General features: G+C 44.6%; 1 protein-coding gene across 4 annotated transcripts in view; it reads right to left on the bottom strand.

Annotated features, from left to right (window-relative positions):
- The window catches only part of TRPM2 (transient receptor potential cation channel subfamily M member 2), a 102,949-nt gene that overhangs the window by 7,987 nt on the left and 75,699 nt on the right, over positions 1 to 19,263 (bottom strand). For 3 of the 4 annotated variants that reach the window (XM_049875006.1, XM_049875005.1, XM_049875008.1), the window contains 5 exons: positions 18,188 to 18,275; positions 16,187 to 16,274; positions 15,370 to 15,527; positions 14,452 to 14,528; positions 13,903 to 14,004 (listed from right to left, as the gene is read on the bottom strand). In XM_049875006.1, the coding sequence (XP_049730963.1) occupies positions 13,903 to 14,004; positions 14,452 to 14,528; positions 15,370 to 15,527; positions 16,187 to 16,274; positions 18,188 to 18,275 (513 nt within the window). Of the gene's footprint in view, positions 1 to 13,902; positions 14,005 to 14,451; positions 14,529 to 15,369; positions 16,017 to 16,186; positions 16,275 to 18,187; positions 18,276 to 19,263 lie in introns of those variants that run through there. The other variant, XM_049875007.1, reaches the window with a different exon arrangement.

The raw sequence follows: 19,263 nt of genomic DNA, 5'->3' as shown, positions 1-19,263 counted from the left end.
GAAAAGACATAATAAAAAAAGTGAAAAGACAACCTGCAGAACGGTAAAAATATTTGGAAATCATATAACAGGTAAGGGTTGAATATCTAAACTATGTAATGAACTCCTACAACTCAAGAACAAAAAGGTAAACAACCCAATGAAAAAATTGGAAAAGGGACTTGAATAGATTTTTCTCCAAAGAAGATATACAAATGGTCAATATGAAAAGATGCTCAGCATCATTAGTCATAACCCCAAACCCAGTGCCGTCTAGTCGATTCTGACTCATAGCAACCCTATAGGACAGAGTAGAACTGCCTCATAGAGTTTCCAAGAAGCACCTGGCAGATTCGAACTGCTGACTCTTTGGTTTGCAGCCGTAGCTCTTAACCACTATGCCACCAGGGTTTTCTTTAGTGAAATGCAAATCAAAACCACAATGAAGTATCACTTCACACCCACAAAGGTGACAGGGGGACCTTATACCACCAAGAAACAAGAGCCAGGAAAATAGCTCATCTTTTGGACCCAGAGTCTCTGCACTAAGAAGCCGCTTGACCAGGGAAGATTGATGAAAAGCACCTTACCCCAGAGACGACAGAAAGAGAAATCCTTCCTCTGGAACCACCTCCCTGAATTTGAACTTCTAGCCTCCTAGACTGTGAGGGAATAAATTTCTCTTTGCTAAAGCCATCCACTTGTGGTATTTCTGTTATAGCAGCACTAGATGACTAGGGCAGTGACTATTATCAGAAAAATGAAAAATAACTAGTGTTGGTAAACATGTGTAGAAACTGGAACCCTTGTCCATTGCAGGTGGAAATGTAAAATGTTGCCACTGCAGTGGAAAATGGGCAGTTCCTCAAAAAGTTAAACATAGAATTACCATGTGGTCCAACAACTCCACTACTGGGTATATAACCTAAAAAACCAAAACCACTGCCATCAAGTTGATTCCACTCATAGCGACCCCATAGGGTTTCCAAGGCTACAAAGCTCTATAGAAGCAGACTGCCACATCTTTCTCCAGCAGAGCCACTGGTGGCTTCGAACCGCCACCTTTTGGTTAGCAGTTGATTCATTTAACCACTGTACCACCAGAGCTCCCACTAGGTGTATATCCAAAAGAACTGAAATCAGGGACTCAAACAGATACTTGTGAACCAATGTTCATTGCAGCTTTATACACAACAGCCAAAGGATGGAAACAATGCAAATATCCACCAACAAGTGAATGGATAAACAAAATGTAGTGTATACATATGGTGGAACATTACTTCACCATAAAAAGGAATGAAGTTCTGATACATGCTCCAACATGGATGAACTTTGAAAACATTATATTGAGTGAAATAACCCAGGCACAGGAAGACAAATATTGTATAATCCCATTTGTATGGAATGCCTAGAGTGGATAAATGCATAGAGACACAGATTGATGGTTCCCATGGGCTTGGGGGCAGAGGAGAATGAGAAGTTATTGCTTAATGGATACAGGGTTTCTGCCTAGGGTGATAAATGTCTGAAAACAAAGAGCAGTGATGGCGGTACAACACTGTGAGTGTAATTAATGCCACTGGATTGTAGGTTTGGCAAATTTTGTGTGGTATATATTTTACCACAATAAAAAAAAATGTTATGGAAAAAAAAAGAGAGAATGGGAGAAGAACTGGAGCAAAGACTACTCATTCCAGGAGCTGTCCTCTAAAAGAACCCAAAGAAGTGGGGCCAGCCATGGCGGGAGGGATGTGGGGCAAAAGGGAGGAGAGTTTGTCTGAAGACGGAATGATTACGGCACATGATGCTGATGGGAACAACGCAAGAGAGGAGAAAAACTGATGAGGTAGGAGAAGGAACGACAACTTACGGAGTGAAGTCCTTGAGAAGCTGGCAGGAGGCGGGACCTGATGTGTGGGGCAGGGGTAGGAGATGGGATCCAGTGGGGGGAGGAGGGGCTGGCTTAGGAGTGGGGGCAGTCACTCCTGTAGCAGAAAGGCCATCATAGCGTGTGAGTGAGAAGATTCACATGGGCAGGGAGAGCAGGAAGGAGCTGCTGAAGCAGTCCAGGGGAGAGATGATGGGAGCTCAGGTCCTGGTGGGTGGTGGGCCACTGAGGACATTTCAGCCCATTTCAAGAATCAGTACAATGCAGCTCACACTCTGACATAAACTCAACAGAATGAGAAAACGATGACAATAAAATGGCTTAAACACTAAAAAACACATTTTAAATCACCTGAAAGCTAAAAAGAAAATTATGAAATTTATAAACTGAAAAGTGAAAATCGTATATGACAAACCTAAAGGAATTTAATCTATCAGGTCTTAGAAAGAAATTTATAGTCTTAAGTGCCCTTGTTAGAAAACCAGAAAGATTGAAAAGAAATTAGCTGTAGCATTCAAATCAAGAGAAAACTCAAAAGAGAAGGGAAAGAGGGAGGGAAGGAGGAAAGGAGGGAAGGAGGGAGGAAGGGAGAGAGGAAAGAAAGGAGGAAGAGAAGGAAGGAGGAAGGAAGGAAGGAGGGAGGGAGGGAGGGAGGAAAGGAGGGAGGGAGAAAAGGAAGGAGGGAGGGAAGAAATGAGAAAGGGAAGGAAGAAAAGGGGAGGGAGGGACAGAAGAAAGGAGGGAAGGAAGAAGGAAAGAAAGGAGGAAGGGGAGAAAGGAGGGAGGGAGGGAAGAAAGGAGGGAGGGAGGGAAGAAGGAAGGAAGGAAGGAAGGAAGGAAGGAAGGAAGGAAGGAAGGAAGGAAGGAAGGAAGGAAGGAAGGAAGGAAGGAAGGAAGGAAGGAAGGAAGGAAGGAAGGAAGGAAGGAAGGAAGGAAGGAAGGAAGGAAGGAAGGAAGACAATAAAAGCAAAAATTGATGAAACAGAAACAAAATTAAGACAATCAACAAAACCGGAAACTAGTTCTTTGAAACGATCACAAAATTAACCTCTGGCAGGAGTAATCAGGAAAATAAGAGACACACATAATAAATAACAATGTTCAAAAGAGGAAAACCGAAACGAGAGACTGAAAGGGCTGACTCAATAGGGGGAGAGCAGTGGGAGAAGGGAGTAAGATGTATGTAAACCTACATGTGACAGACTGATTGGAATGGTAAATGTTCACTTGAAGCTTAATAAAAATTAATTAAAAAAAAAAAGAGGAAAACTACTATATATTTATATTAGAGATTTAAAAAAAATTTTAATATGAAAACCTATAGCAATATATTTGAAAAGCTAGATGAAACAGATAATTTTCTAGAAAAATGACAATTACCCAAAGGTACCTAAGAAGAAACAGGAAACCTGATTCCACAAACAATTGCATAATATGAAGCTGCTGAAAATCCACGCACTGAAAAGTTGCTAGACCCAAATGTTTCACAAGTATTAGCAAGCTTTTAAGGAACAGGTGGTCTCTACCTCATTCAAGCAGTTTCAAAGAAAGAAGCTACCCAGCTTACTCCATGAAGATAGTATAACCTGGAACTAAAACCAGATAAAGACAGTACAAGGAAACATAAATCATAGGCAAATTCAACTTTTGAACACAGAAACAAAATTCCTAAATGAAACAGTAAATTAACTCCAGTAGTATATTAAATGTAACAGAAGGGTTTATCCCAGGAGGGCAAGAATGGCTCAACATTAGAGAATTTATAAATACAACGCGTGCATTGTTATGGATTGAATTGTGGCCCCAAAAAAGACATTGAATAGATTAATGGGAAGACATACCATATAATTATCTCAAATGGCGGCAGAAAAAGCATTTGATAACATTTGAGAAATATGCAAGATAAAAAACCCTCAGCAAACTGGGAACAGAAGAGAACATTCCTACCCTGATGAAAGGTATTTATTAAAAAAACTTTAGCAAATATCATACTTAATGGTGAAACATTGAAAGCATTCCCATTAAGTCAGAAACAAGACATAAAAGCCTGCTAATACTACTCATATTCAACATTATACTGAAGATTTTACCCAACACAATAAGGCAAGAAAAAAGAAAGACATAATGAATGCAAAAGGAAAGACGAAATTGTTATATGCAGATTATGTGATCATAGAAAATCTACCAAATGATATAACTCATAAGGAAGTTTAGTAAAGTTGCCGAATAAAAAGCCAACACACAAAATCAGTAGACTTCCTACATTCCTAAAAAACAAATCTGAAAATCTAGTAGAAAAAAATACATGATTTACAGTAATCACAAAAATTTATCACCTAGAAATAAAGCTAAAAAAAAAAAAAGTCCTTTATGAAGAAAATTATAAAACTTTGAGGAAGACACAAATATAATAGTATGAACACATTCACAGAAGAGTCACTATTATATATCAGTTCTTCCTAAATTTTTCTATAAATTCAATAAAACTTCTACCGAGACCCCAAAAGGATTTGTATAGGACTAGTTTTTTTAGTCACACTGATTTTTAAACTCATAGAAAAACTAAAGGTCAAGACTAGGAAAGACAAGGTTGAAAAACATGTCTACACAGAAATCAGAACTATGGCAAATACAGTAAATGATCCTGTACAGAAATGAGTGGAAGAGCACCAAGACAGAGGCGAATACATTCAGGGCTTTGGTATGCCTGGAAGAAGGAACCAGACCTAGAGTGGTAGGGGGATCGTGGAGGGAAGTGTCAGAAGAATTTAATTTTCATCTGGAGACAGAAAATAAAATTCTACCCTTCTTCACATCTCTACAAGCAACTTTGAGATATATTAAAGACCCAAAGGAAAAAAGTCTAATAATAAAATTTATTACAAGAAAATAGAGAGAGACCAGGCCAGGATGGCAGAATAGGCAGATGCTTCCGGTGAGCCCTTTTACAACAAAGACCCAAAAAAACAAGTGAAACAAGTATATTTATGACAAGCTAGGAGCCCTTAACATCAAAGGCAAGCTTAGAAAACAAACAGAGGGGCATGAGGAGAAAGAGACAGCTCCGAAGCGGAAAGGAGTTACCGGACCTGAATCGCGGGGAGCCCTCAGGCACCATTCCTGGAGCGGCAGCAGCAGGCTGGTACCAGGGTTTGGCTGCAATTTCCTCACGGAGAAGCAGCCAGCCACACAGCCAACTCGCACCTCCGGAACCAGAGAAGAAGGGCGCTCTCGGTGAAAACTAAGTTCTTGTGTATATTTTACCAGGCCCTCCAACCCCAAGCCAGCTTCAGTGGCTGTTCATTTCCCTAGGCCTGAGATAGGTCCTGTTGAATGCCTAGAGCCATCCTCTAGGCCTTGGAGAAGGAATAAATTCGCAATTGGGGGAAAAGATAATTTGCTATCTCCACTAACCAGGGGAGCTCAGGACAGAAGTGGCTCCTGTCCAGGCATAAACGGTTCATGGACTTTGAGTATCTTTCCCCTCTGCATGGACCTATGTGAGCCTATTTCAGGAGAATAGGCCCTCGTTGGCAAACTATGACTATTTCAGCTGTGCAGTGGAGAGGTGGGTATTTGATGTTTGACACCGCTTTGCCAATTAAACAGGGTCCTCACCTACCCACATCAGGGGCCCAAGGACTGGGGCTTCACTCAGGTCACCCAGTCACTCATGACAGGGGTCCAAGGATAACTGGTACCTCTCAGTCCTTACAAATAAAAACATTGTCTGCAGAACCCACCCACCTGTACACTCTAGGGAACAGGGACACACTTTCCTCAGAGACACTTAGGAGACAATTCTCAGCCCCCTGCCTTGTTCAGAGTGAGACACCCTGCTGCAACCAGATACTGGTACCTACACCAATCACCCCTGCCCCTCTAAGACTGTAGGATAGAGCCTGTACTACACACTTGATGATCAGCTACCTGGACATCTGAGCTGAATTCATACAAGAAAAGTGATTGGACTCTTAGACTGATATACCTGATAACAGCTCTAGCCATCTGGGAAAACGACATCAGAGCTCTTAAGACAAGAGTAATCAAGTTAGTTCACTCAAACAACCCATTTGGGCATATCAAAACATAAAATAAACTAATACAATAACTTATAGATGGCTAGGGAACAACAGCCAATATCAAGTCATGTAAAGAAACAGACCATGATCAACTCAACAAGCTCTCAAAACAAAGAATCCAGGGATCTTCTAGATGAAAGTATCTTCCTGGGATTACCGGAGGCAGAATACAAAAGATTAATATACAGAACCCTTCAAGACATCAGGAAGGAAATCAATCAATACACAGAACAAGCCAAGGAACACACAGATAAAGCAGTTGAAGAAATTAAAAAGGCTATTCAGGAACATAATGAAAAATTTAATAAGCTGGAAAATCCATAGACAGACAGTAATCAGAAATTCAGGAGATTAACAATAAAATTACGTAATTAGACAACTCAATAGAAAGAGGAGTAGAAGTGAGCCAGTGGAAGGCAGAATTTGTGAACTTGAAGATAAAGCACTTGACACCAATACATTTGAAGAAAAATCAGATAAAAGAATTTTAAAAAAGAAGAAACCTTAAGAATCATACGGGACTCTATCAAGAGTAATAACCTACAAGTGATTGGAGTACCAGAACAGGAAGGGATAACAGAAAGTACAGAGAGAATTGTTGAAGATTTGTCGGCAGAAAACTTCCCTGATACCGTGAAAGACAAGAAGACACCTATCCCAGATACTCATTGACCACCACATAAGGTAGATTTTAAAAGAAAGTCACCAAGACATATTATAATCAAACTTGCCAAAACCAAAGATAAAGAGAGGATTTTAAGAGCAGCTAGGGATAAACAAAAAGTCACCTACAAATGAGAGTCAATAAGAATAAGCTCGGACTACTCGGCAGAAACTATGCAGGCAAGAAGGCAACGGGATGACTTATATAAAAAATTGAAGGAAAAAAAAATGCCAGCCAAGAATCACATATCCAGCAAAACTGTCTCTCAAATATGAAGGTGAAATTAGGACATTTCCAGATAAACAGAAGCTTAGGGAATTCATAAAAACCACGCCAAAACTACAAGAAATACTAAAGGAGTTCTTTGGTTAGAAAATCAATAATATCAGGTATCAACCCAAGACTAGAACACTGGGCAGAGCAACCAGATGTCAACCCAGACAGGGAAATCACAAAAATAAATCAAGATTGAAAAAACACTCAAAACAGGAAACAGCGATGTTATTATGGAAAAGAAGACAACATTAAAACAACAAAGAGGGACTAAGAAATGTAGTCATAGATCTTTCGTATGGAAAGGAAGACAAGGCCATACAAAGAAATGAATGTTAGGTTTAAATTTAGAAAAATAGGGGTAAAAATAAGGTAACCACAAAGGAGACAAACTATTCTACACGTCAAAATAAAATACAAGAAAAAAATAGAGACTCAGCAGAAACAATATCAACAACAACGAATATGACAGAAAGTCAATATATAATCTACTAAGCACAAAAAATAAGTGGGAAAAAGAAACTGTCAACAACACACAAAAAAGACACCAAAATGATAGCACTAAATTCATGCCTATCCATAATTACACTGAATGTAAATGGACTAAATACACCAATAAAGAGACAGAGAGTGGCAGAATGGATTAAAAAACACGATCCTTCTATATGCTGCCTACAAGAGACACACCTTGGACTTAGAGACACAAACAAACTAAAACTCAAAGGATGGGGAAAAAAATGTATCAAGCAAACAACAATCAAAAAACAGCAGGAGTAGCAATATTAATTTCTGACAAAATAGACTTTAGAGTTTAACCCATCATGAAGGATAAGGAAGGACACTAACTAATGATTAAAGGGACAATGTACCAGGAGGATATAACCATATTAAGTATTTATGCATCCAATGATGGGGCTGCAAGATATATAAACTCTATCAGCATTGAAAAGTGAGATAGACAGCTCCACAATAATAGTAGGAGATTTCAACACACCACTTTCAGTGAAGGACAGGACATCCAGAAAGAAGCTCAATAAAGACACGAAGGATCTAAATGCCACAATCAACCAACTTGACCTCATAGATATATACAGAACACTCCACCCAAGAGCAACCAAGGATACTTTCTTTTCTAGTGCGCATGGAACATTCTCTAGAATAGACCACATATTAGGTCATAAACAAGCCTTAGCAGAATCCAAAACATTGAAATATTACAAGGCATCTTCTCTGACCATAAGGCCATAAAAGTGGAAATCAATAACTGGAAAAGCAGGGAAAAGAAATCAAAACACTTGAAAACTGAACAATACCCTGCTCAAAAAAGACTGGATTATAGAAGACATTACGGTTGGAACAAAGAAATTCATAGAATCCAATGAGAATGAAAACACTTCCTATCAGAACCTTTGGGACACAGCGAAAGCAGTGCTCAGAGGCCAATTTATATCAATAAATGCACACATACAAAAAGAAGAAAGGGCCAAAATCAAAGAATTATCCCTACAACTTGAACACATAGAAAGAGAGCAATGAAAGAAACCCTCAGGCAACAGAAGAAAACAAATAATAAAAATTAGAACAGAACCAAATGAAATAGAAAACAGAAAAACAAAGCCGGTTTTTTGAAAAAATCAACAAAATTGATAAGCCACTGGCCAAAATGAAAAAAGAAAAAAAGGAGAGGAAGCAAATAACCCAAATAAGAAATGAGATGGGCGATATTACAACAGACTCAACTGAAATTAAAAGAATCACATCAGATTATTATGAAAAATTGTACTCTAACAAATTTGAAAACCTGGAAGAAATGGATGAATTCCTAGAAACATACTACCTACCTAAACTAACACAAACAGAGGTAGAACAACTAAATAGACCCATAACAAAAGAAGAGATTGAAAAGGTAACCAAAAAACTCCCAACAAAAAAAAAGCCCTGGCTTCACTGCAGAGTTCTACAAAACTTTCAGAGAAGAATTAACACCACCACTACTAAAGGTATTTCAGAGCATAGAAAAGGACGGAATACTACCTAACTCATTCTATGAAGCCACCATATCCCTGATACCAAAACCAGCTAAAGACATCACAAAAAAAAAGAAAATTACAGACCTATATCCCTCATGAACTTAGATGCAAAAATCCTCAACAAAATTATAGCCAATAAAATTCGATAACATATCAAAAAAATAATTCACCATGACCGAGTGGGATTCATACCAGGTATGCAGGGATGGTTCAACATTAGAAAAACAATTAATGTAATCCATCATATAAATAAAAGTGAAGACAAAAATCACATGATTTTCTCAATTGATGCAGAAAAGGCATTTGACAAAGTTCAACAGCCATTCATGATAAAAAGTCTCAGCAAAATAGGAATAGAAGGAAAATTCCTCAACATAATAAAGGGCATTTATACAAAGCCAATAGCCAACATCATCCTAAATGGAGAGAGCCTGAAAGCATTCCCCATGAGATCGGGAACCAGACAAGGATGCCGTTTATCACCAATCCTATTCAACACTGTGTTGGAGGTCGTAGCCAGAGCAATTAGGGTAGATAAAGAAATAAAGGGCATCTGGATTGGCAAGGAGGAAGTGAAAGTATCTCTATTTGCAGATGACACGATCTTATATACAGAAAACCCTAAGGAATCCAGAGAAAACTACTGAAACTAATAGAACAGTTCAGCAGAGTATCAGGATACAAGATAAACATACAAAAATCAGTTGGATTCCTCTACACCAACAAAAAGAACATCGAAGAAGAAATCACTAAATCAATACCATTCATGGTAGCCCCCAAGAAGATAAAATACTTAGGAATAAATCTTACCAGAGATGTGATAGATTTATACAAAGAAAACTACAAAACACTTCTGCAAGAAACCAAAAGAGACCTACATAAGTGGACAAACATACCTTGCTCATGGATAGGAAGACTTAACATTGTAAAAATGTCTGTTCTACCAAAAGCGATCTATAGATTTAATGCAATTCCAATCCAAATTCCAACGACATTTTTTAATGAGATGGAGAAACAAATCACCAACTTCATATGGAAGGCAAAGAGGCTCCGGATAAGTAAAGCATGACTAAAAAAGAAGAACAGAGTGGGAGGCCTCACTCTGCCAGATTTTAGAACCTATTATACCGCCACAGTAGTCAAAACAGCCTGGTACTGGTACAACAACAGATACATAGACCAATGGAACCGAATTGAGAATCCAGACATAAATCCATCCACATATGAGCAGTTGATATTTGACAAAGGCCCCAAAACAGTTTAATGGGGAAAAGACAGTCTTTTTAACAAATGGTGCTGGCATAACTGGATATCCAGCTGCAAAAAAATGAAACAAGACCCATACCTCACTCCATGCATGAAAACTAACTCAAAATGGATCAAAGACCTAAATATAAAATCTAAAACGATAAAGATCATGGAAGAAAAAATAGGGACAATGTTAGAAGCCCTAATACAAGGCATAAAGAGTATACAAAACGTTACTAACAATGCAGATGAGAAACTAGATAACTGGAAAAGAAAAGATAACTGGGAGCTCCTAAAAATCAGACACCTATGCTCATCCAAAGACTTCACCAAAAGAGTAAAAAGACCACCTACAGGCTGGGAAAAAGTTTTTAGCTATGACATTTCCGATCAGTGCCTGATCTCTAACATCTACATGATACTGCAAAAACTCAACTAGAAAAAGACAAATAACCCAATTAAAAAACAGGCAAAAGGTATGAACAGACACTTCACTAAAGAAGACATTCAGGTAGCTAACAGATACATGAGGAAACGCTCACGATCATTAGCCATTAGAGAAATGCAAATCAAAACTACAGTGAGATTCCATCTCACTCCAACAAGGCTGGTATTAATCCAAAAAACACAAAACAAAAAATGTTGGAGAGTTTGTGGAGAGATTGGAACACTTCTACTCTGCTGGTGGGAATGTAAAATGGTACAACACTTTGGAAATTGATTTGGCACTTTCTTAAAAAGCTAGAAATAGAACTACCGTTTGATCCAGCAATCCCACTCCTTGGAATATATCCTAGAGAAATAAGAGCCTTTACACGAACAGATATGTGCATACCCATGTTCACTGCAGCACTGTTTACAATAGCAAAAAGATGGAAGCAACCAAGGTGCCCATCAACAGATGAATGGGATAAATAAATTATGCTGTATTCACACAATGGAATACTACGCATCGATAAAGAACAGTGAGGAATCTGTGAAACATTTCATAACACAGAGGAACCTGGAAGGCATTATGCTGAGTGAAATTAGTCGGTTGCAAAAGGACAAATATCGTATAAGACCACTATTATACGAACTTGAGAATTAGTTCAAACAGAGAAGAAAATATTCTTTGATGGTTATGAGAGGAGGGAGGGAGGGAGAGAGGGAGGTGGTTTTCACTAATTAGATAGTAGATAAGAACTACTTTAGGTGAAGGGAAAGACAACATACAATACAGGTTAGGTCAGCACAACTGGACTAAACCAAAAGCAAAGAAGTTTCCTGAATAAACTGAATGCTTCGAAGGTCAGTGTAGCAGGGGCAGGGATCTGGGGACCATGGTTTCAGGGAACATCTAAGTCAATTGGCATAATAAAATCTTTTAAGAAAACATCCTGCATCCCACTTTAGAGTGCAGCGTCTGGGGTCTTAAATGCTAGCAAGGGCCATCTAAGATGCATCAATTGGTCTCAATCCACCTGGAGCAAAGGAAAATGAAGAACACCAAGGACACAAGGTGATTACAAGAGACAGAAAGAGCCACATAAACCAGAGACTACATCATCCTGAGACCAGAAGAACTAAATGGTGCCCAGCTACGAATGATGACTGCCCTGACAGGGAACACAACAGAGAACCCCTGAGGGAGCAGGAGAGCAGTGGGGTGCAGACCCCAAATTCTTGTAAAAAGACCAGACTTAACGGTCTGACTGAGGCTATAAGGACCCCGGTGGTCATGGCCCCCAGACCTTCTGTTAGCCCAAGACAGGAACCATTCCCAAAGCCAACTCTTCAGACAGGGATTGGACTGGACAATGGGATGGAAAATGATGCTGGTGAAGAATAAGCTTCTTGAATCAAGTAAACACTTGAGACTATGTTGGCATCTCCTGTCTGGTGGGGAGATGAGAGGGCAGAGGGAGTAGAAGCTGGTGGAATGGACACGAAAAGAGAAAGCGAAGGGAAGGAGCCGGCTGTTTCAACAGGACAAGAGCAATTAGGAGTATATAGCAAGATGTATATAAATTTTTGTATGAGAGACTGACTTTATTTGTAAACTTCCACTTAAAGCACGATAAAAACTTAAAAAATAAAAAGTAGGAAAAAAAAACGTAAAATGCAGGGGGGAAAAAAAAAGAAAATAGAAAAGCTGTGTCTTCAAGATTTTGTAACAGGAAATTATACCTAATAAAAATATAAGTCATAAATAAACAATATAAAAATGTTGATTGTATAAAACCTTTTCTTTTTTTTTTTTTTTTATAACATTGCTGAACTACTCTAACTCTTGGGCACATCCATGAAAAAGAGGCAAAGACTGCTGCCTCCTCTGATGGAGGGGACCGGCTAGTCCCTTCTGAATGCCCCAGGATGTGACACTCCAGGGGTATCATCCAACCCAGTGCTGGAATCTGCACACCATTTGGTTCATCTTTGGGTTGCAATTGTTCACTGGAATTGTGATTTTCTTAAATTTCTTCATGGACCAATTAAAATGATTCTAGAAGGATTCTTCTGGAGGGTTAATCATGTCCCCAGGGAAAATCAAGCACACATCCTCTAAGTATTTTTCATCTTCCTACAGAAATTCAGTTGCACTGTTGACTCTTCCGAAAGGGGTGAGTGGGGGAGACCCCTCTTTTGCACGGTGCAATCAACATAAAAAACTAAGTAAGCAATAAACAGAAAACAGAAGTGAACGAAAGTTTTTTTTCACTCTATTAAAATCCGCTTGGTCCTCCTCCTTGCCTCAGAGATCTCACAGCTGCCCATTCCCTACTGGTATCAGTTAGAACAGGTTGTCACTACCTCGTTATGCCTCCTAGGCTCATGCAGTAGACACCCACAGGTCTCTCCTCTTGGACTCTCTCCTTGTGGTTCTTCATACAGCAACCAGATTCACCTTCCTAAATACCACCTTGCCCATGGCTTCTTATCATCCAGAGCTAAAAGTCTGGGGCTAAAGCCACTCCTGGTCTGGGCTTTCTTTTCACCGCCCCCCCCCCCCCGCATTCTCCATCATCTCCTTACACAGCTCTGGCTTCTTGCTCCACAGCATTTCCCACCACCCTCACCTCACTGCTGCTCTGGGTTGCTCCTCAGGCCCTCTTGCCCTCCTCTGAATTCTGACAGTCCCTCCCACCAGCCCCTGGTGCCAGGTCCCCCACTGCACCCCGAGCTCCTCCAAGCAGGGAAAGGTCCTTCACCACCTTGAACCCCCAGAGTCTAGCACACATAGGGGTTCAACAAACGCCCGTCGGGAGTGACTACTAGAAGCCACTGACACCTTCGTGCTTGGTTCTCCTCCCCTGTAAGATGGGATGCAATGCTGGCCCACAAGGATAAAATGATGGAGGGGAGCATGGCCATGCCTCAAAGGGAGCAACAACCATCCCTCCTCTGGGGCCACCCTTCGTACTCCATGGAGCTTTCACCTAATGTCGTTTTCACAGAACTATTGAGTCACTGGGCACAGTCATCCCCATGTGACTGCTTTCCGAATCAAAGTCTGAGAAGGTTAGTCAGGCCTGAGGGACACAGTAAGGCCCAGCTGGGATAGCTGCTGCCCTCCCACCCCACCTCACTGTCTGTGGGGAGAGTGTAAAGGATGGCTCAGAGCAGGGAAACTGAGCAAATGCTTCAAGTGGACATGGGAAACCTGATCCCAAGAGTAAAACCCCAAAGGCATAGCCCCACCAAGGGCTGGGCTCAGGGGGAGCCGTGATTGACCAATGACTGGGCTCCTGCACTCACAAGGGAAGGCCGTCGCAGACTGCGTAGGGGCCGTGGAAGCTCCGGCGGTCCACCAGCCCATCCATAGTGTTGTAATTGATCTTGGACAGCAGCTCCAGGGAGCTGGAAAGAGAGAGAAGACCCGGCCCCTGACCAGCAGACCACAAGCAGTAGCACTTTGAGGACATGTGAAGGGGCTCGGGCTAGGAATCACAGGACTCTGCTCTGAGTCTCCTTGGTGGCCTGCATGGCTGCCCCTGGGCCCAGCACTCAGAGCAGAGTCTCTGGACCACAAGCCCAGAGTGGCCTGCAGCTGGCTCAGCCATCATCCTCTTAGTGGGTCCACACAGCCTCTCCTCATCCCAGGACCCGGAGTCTGTGGGAAGGTTGACCACCCTGGCCCTGGGGCATAGCAGACCCTCTTCAGGAAGGATGGGATCGCCACGCTGGCCCCCGAGAGAGACTCCAGCAGTGGGCAGTTCTGTGGGGGACCCCGCCCTGCTCCTCCCCATCCCACCCCATCTTGAGGAAGGGAAGTGGGAGCAGGTCAAAGAGGCAGCCCACTCTCACCTCCCCACAGGGTCCACAACTGCCTTGTCCTTCCTCTCAGCTGTGTAGAAGGGAGGGTCGTAGATCACAAACTCCATCTGCAGCAAAACAGGGTGGTTCTTCCCTCAGCTTTTTACCCCCCATCCAAAGCTCAGTCTGGGCCCCCAGAATGGTCAGAGGGTGGATCCTCTCCTCACAGTGCTCACAGCCGAGGCTGGCTTCTCAGCCTGGATCCCAAGACCAACCCCCCAAATCCATAGAAACAGATCTAAGCAAGAGCAGGACTGGGGAAGAACCTCAGAGGTACACCACCCCTGGGAATGCCCAGAGGGGGCTGGCAGCCAGGACTGCCGGTCTGAGCTGGGCTGTACAGGTAAGACTGAGTCCAACTGGGGGGGGGGAGGGGGGACAGGTCCTGGGAACACAGCAACTGAGGCACAAGAATAGGGATGCCCCCAGGAAGCCTAGAGACAACAGCCCAGAGTGTTCCAAAAAGGCCAGAGACAAACAGCTGCACGGGGGGCAGGTGTCCACCTCTCCCTTGTACTCAAGTGGCACACAGGGGATCAGGGAGGGTTCACTGTGGATGGTGGAATCTAGGATAGGCAGAGTCTGGATGGCTGGACAAAGATCAGGCCTCAGGACAGCTCTGGGCTGCAGAAGGGGAGAGGAGGGAAGGACTGGTGTGTGGTGTGGCGTGGTGGCCAGAGTGCCAGCTCTGGAGACAGGTCCCTGGCCTCAAACCCCAGCCCTGACACTTCTATCATGTGGCCCCAAGCTACTGGACCTCTGTGGGCTTTGGTTTCCTCATCCATCACCCACTGGGTGGTCAGTGGAAGGACACGGCAGACGAAGCTGTGACCAAGCCATAGTCATTAATCCCACCCATGGCCACTGTAGGTGGGACAGCCCTCGCCCCGCCTCCAGGACAGCACTCACCTCCCAGGGTACCTTCTCATCGGGTACGGGGAAGCGTGGGACTGGGGAGCTGGGGTAGAGGAGGTGACGGGCGTTCACATGGTACAGGTCATCCTGGTCCTCCACCTTCTGCCTGCTGCCCGGTGCTAGGTCCTGCTCCTCAGGGGCCTTCTGGGGGGCTGGGAACAGTGCCACAGAGCCTGATACAAGGCCTTGCCTGCAGGTCAGGGGCGCCCTCTGTGGTCACCTCACATATATTCAGCCTCCTCCAGCTCCCTGGGCCCCGACAGCTGAGCAGTGTCCAATGCAGGCCTCCTCCTTGTGGCCCTGGGAGGACTTCGCTTTGCCTGCAGTCTCTCAGCCCCTGAGGTCAGGGCCAGCATTCTCCCAGCCTCTTGTGTGGCAGCCACAAGCAAAAGTCCCTGTCGTTAGTGGAGCCCACAGCTGGGTAATGAGGCTGAATTTGCTCCTCTGGGGCCAGTGACACCAAGGGGGGGAGGTCACTCATGTCTGTTTCCTGACCAGCTACACATGTAGGGAGAGGGACTTTGCTCCTTGCCGCTCCGTGGCAGTGCTGGTCTTGGCTCTCTCCTGGGCTGCTCGTCCTCCACAGCATGGTGCAGGAGCGGAAGGGGACAGTGGGCTGGCCTGAGCCTAGGTGTGGGCATCTGGAAGGTGGGGCCCAGGTCCCTAAGTGGCAAGTCTAGGGCAGCCCTGCTGGGCTCAGGAAACAGGTACCAGGAGCAGAGGTAGCCACGCATCACCTCTTCCCCTGAAAGACTCCAAGATGCAAAGCACATGGTAGGGGAGGCCCACTGTGCCCCAGGCACTCACTCACCTGAAGCCGGGGCTTCCATCCCGAAGCCGAAGCCGCCATCCCTTAGGGCCCTCACAATCCAGTGCAGCGCTCTGGCTGTCTGGGCCATCTGAAAGGCAAGTCCCAAAGATCTGGTGAACATGGGCTGTGGCCCTACTCCCACAGCATACCCACCCCCCCACTCTCCTGCCCACCCCTGGCAAGGCTGGCAGCCCCTCACTCCCCAGGGAACCCGGCATCCCCGTTGAAAGCCATCCTGTCTCCCAAAGGGGGTTGGCTGCTGACCGCCATACCACCTGAGGGCCCCACCCACTCATGAGGCACAAATTACCCCACACTGGGGTAATTGCACACTGGGGGCAAGTTAACCACTTCGACCATGCTCCCCTTGGACTGTGCTCCCGGCCCGACACTTCCCTGGAACCTCCCCCCACCCCCCACCTCCCAGCACTGCATCAGCCCTGCCCCTGCACTGTGACGATGGGAGTTGATGTCTGCACCCCTGGCCTGTAGCCGCTGAGGGCGGGGCAATGCCGTCTTCACCTGGGCATTTAGAGGCCAGCTCTGGACACAGCACCGAGTTGGTGCACAGGAAACGTGGATGGAAGGGAGGGAAGGAGGAAGGGAGGAAACTGGTCCACGGCAGAGCTGGGGCGCCTGGGCTTTGGCCAGCCTGTGAGGAGACGGTTCTGAACCCCACCTTGCAATAAGCTGCCTGTCCTGGCCCAAAAGATTGGGAGCTTTGTTGTGGGCCTACTGACAAACGAGCAATCAATGAGTACTGACGGAGGGGCAAGGCAGGAGATGCCCCAGATGTAAAGAACCAGCACCAAGCGGGACAATGGATGGGGGTGGACTCATGCCCCACCCCCATGGTAACACACGGGCAGTGGTCTGTTCTTCCCAGGACTCCGCAGACATCAGTCAGCTGTACTGAGCTGCTGTCGGACCCCAGCCAATGCCCAGCTTGAGCCCCAGCTGGGGCCAGTCCTCAGCAGTCGAGGCCCTTGACCAGGCTCCACCGTCCCTGCTCACTGCCCCATTCTGAGCCCATGCCTGGCCAGCCCCTCTGCAGCCCCTCTCCCCCCCCAGCCCCTGCAGCTCCAGATTTCCCAGTCTGCTCACATTCCATCTCCCCTGACTTACCAAGCACACGGGGAGCACACCCCAGCCCTACAGGTCAGGGGACCCCAGGCCAGCGCTGCCACCACCCACCACAACTGCACCCCTCATTCTTTGCCCCACTGGTGATTGTCTTCAGCCCCTCTTCTTGTAATAACAAGCTCCCTTCACACCTAAGCCCCACCGCTGTGACCCCGTGTACCAATCATTGGGGGTGTGCCCAGTAAGTCCGCACTGTCCTTACTGGTATCACTTCTCCACCCAATCCATCCACTCAGAAGTTCAAAAGCAACCTCCCTTTGTCCCCTGTGGCACACCCTCCCGCCCTCCCTGAGAAAGCAGCAGGGAGACCAGTGTTTCAGCTTTTTAGTTCTCCCTGCCTGAGTAGGTCAAGGCCCCGGCTCAGAGTCCTGCAGCAGCACCAACTCAGACCCCCAACCTCCCAGGAGGGTGGGAGGCTTAGCTGCCCCAGTTAAGCCAGTTGCCTCTGAGTCGCCCACCTCTGACTCACGGTGCCCCTATGTGTGTCAGAGCAGAACTGTGCTCCATAGGATTTTCCATGGCTGATTTTTTTGAAAGCAGATTACCAGGCCTTTCTTCCAAGGTGTCTCTGGGTGGACTTGAACTGCAAACCTTTCCGTTAGCAGCTGAGTGCATCAACCATTCGCACCACCCAGGAACTACTCCAGACCCAGCTAGGAGCACCTATTTCCCATATGCTGGAGCTCAGCTAAGGAGACTTTGGGTAGAAATTTTCCGGAGGACAAAAATAGTGCCTCTTCCCATTGGGAAAGGTTGCCTAGACATCCAGTCCCCTTCTCTCTGTCGTGTTCCCAGAGTGCCTTTGATACCACCACGCCACCCTATGCCCCATAAGCAGAAGCCCCAGCTCAAACCCACCTGCTCCTCCAGGGAGGTCAGTCTCTGCTCCAAGGAGCCTGACCTCTTCGTTCGATCCACGTCCAGCAGCTCCACCATGGTGTCGACCCTGGAAGAGGACACGGCTGAGTTCATCACGGGCAGGCCGGGGTGCTCTTAGGCATTTACAAAACACAATGCCAATCTGCAAATGGCCTGGTCAGATCCAGAAATCCAGGCTCTATGCCAACTCTAATGCCAGTCTTCTTAATTTGAAAATTATTTATATGTTTCAGCTATAGAATGAACACGGCCTGATGGCCCAAATGAGAAGATCTCTTAGCAAATGAATTATCCAGGCCCCTACAGGCCTTTTTATGAGTAACTGCAGTTGATTCTTGTTATTCACAGTAGTTATGTTCTATAACCACCACCCGTCTGTCAGTTTGTCACGCTGTAGTGGCTTATGTGTTGCTGTGATGCTGGATGTTATGCCACTGGTATTTCACATACCAGCAGGGTCACCCATGGTGGACAGGTTTCAGTGGAGCTTACAGACTAAGACAGACTGGGAAGAAAGGCCTGGTAATCTACTTTTGAAAATTAGCTAATGAAAACCTTATTGATCACAATAAAGCACTGTCCAATATAGTGCTGGAAGTGGAGCCCCTAGGCTGGGAGGCATTCAAAGTACACGGCGGCTGCAACAATGAACTAAAACATACCAACGATCGTGAAGATGGCACAAGACCAGGCAATGGTTTGTTCTATTGTACTTGAGTTGAAACCGACTTAATGGTAACTAATGACATGTTCTATAAAGTCACTGCAAACTGAACTATCAAATACTGAGCCACTTCTCCAGGGAAAGTACGGAGTGGGGTTCCTGTGAGTCTCTGGTCACAACATTTTCATCAACCAATCAATACATAGTTTTATGTATACTTCTGTTTAAAAACACCTTATCTGGCAAGAGCTACTAGGAGTACATAAAAAAATGTGTATATAAATTTTTGTATGAGAGACTGACTTGACTTGTAAACTTTCACTTAAAGCACAAATAAAAAGAGAAAAAACACTTTATATAACATATATTGCTGATTTATCAACATTGAACT

Source organism: Elephas maximus, chromosome 2 (assembly GCF_024166365.1).
Source record: "Elephas maximus indicus isolate mEleMax1 chromosome 2, mEleMax1 primary haplotype, whole genome shotgun sequence".
Classification (NCBI taxonomy): domain Eukaryota; kingdom Metazoa; phylum Chordata; class Mammalia; order Proboscidea; family Elephantidae; genus Elephas; species Elephas maximus.
This window is presented reverse-complemented; position numbering and strand designations above follow the sequence as displayed.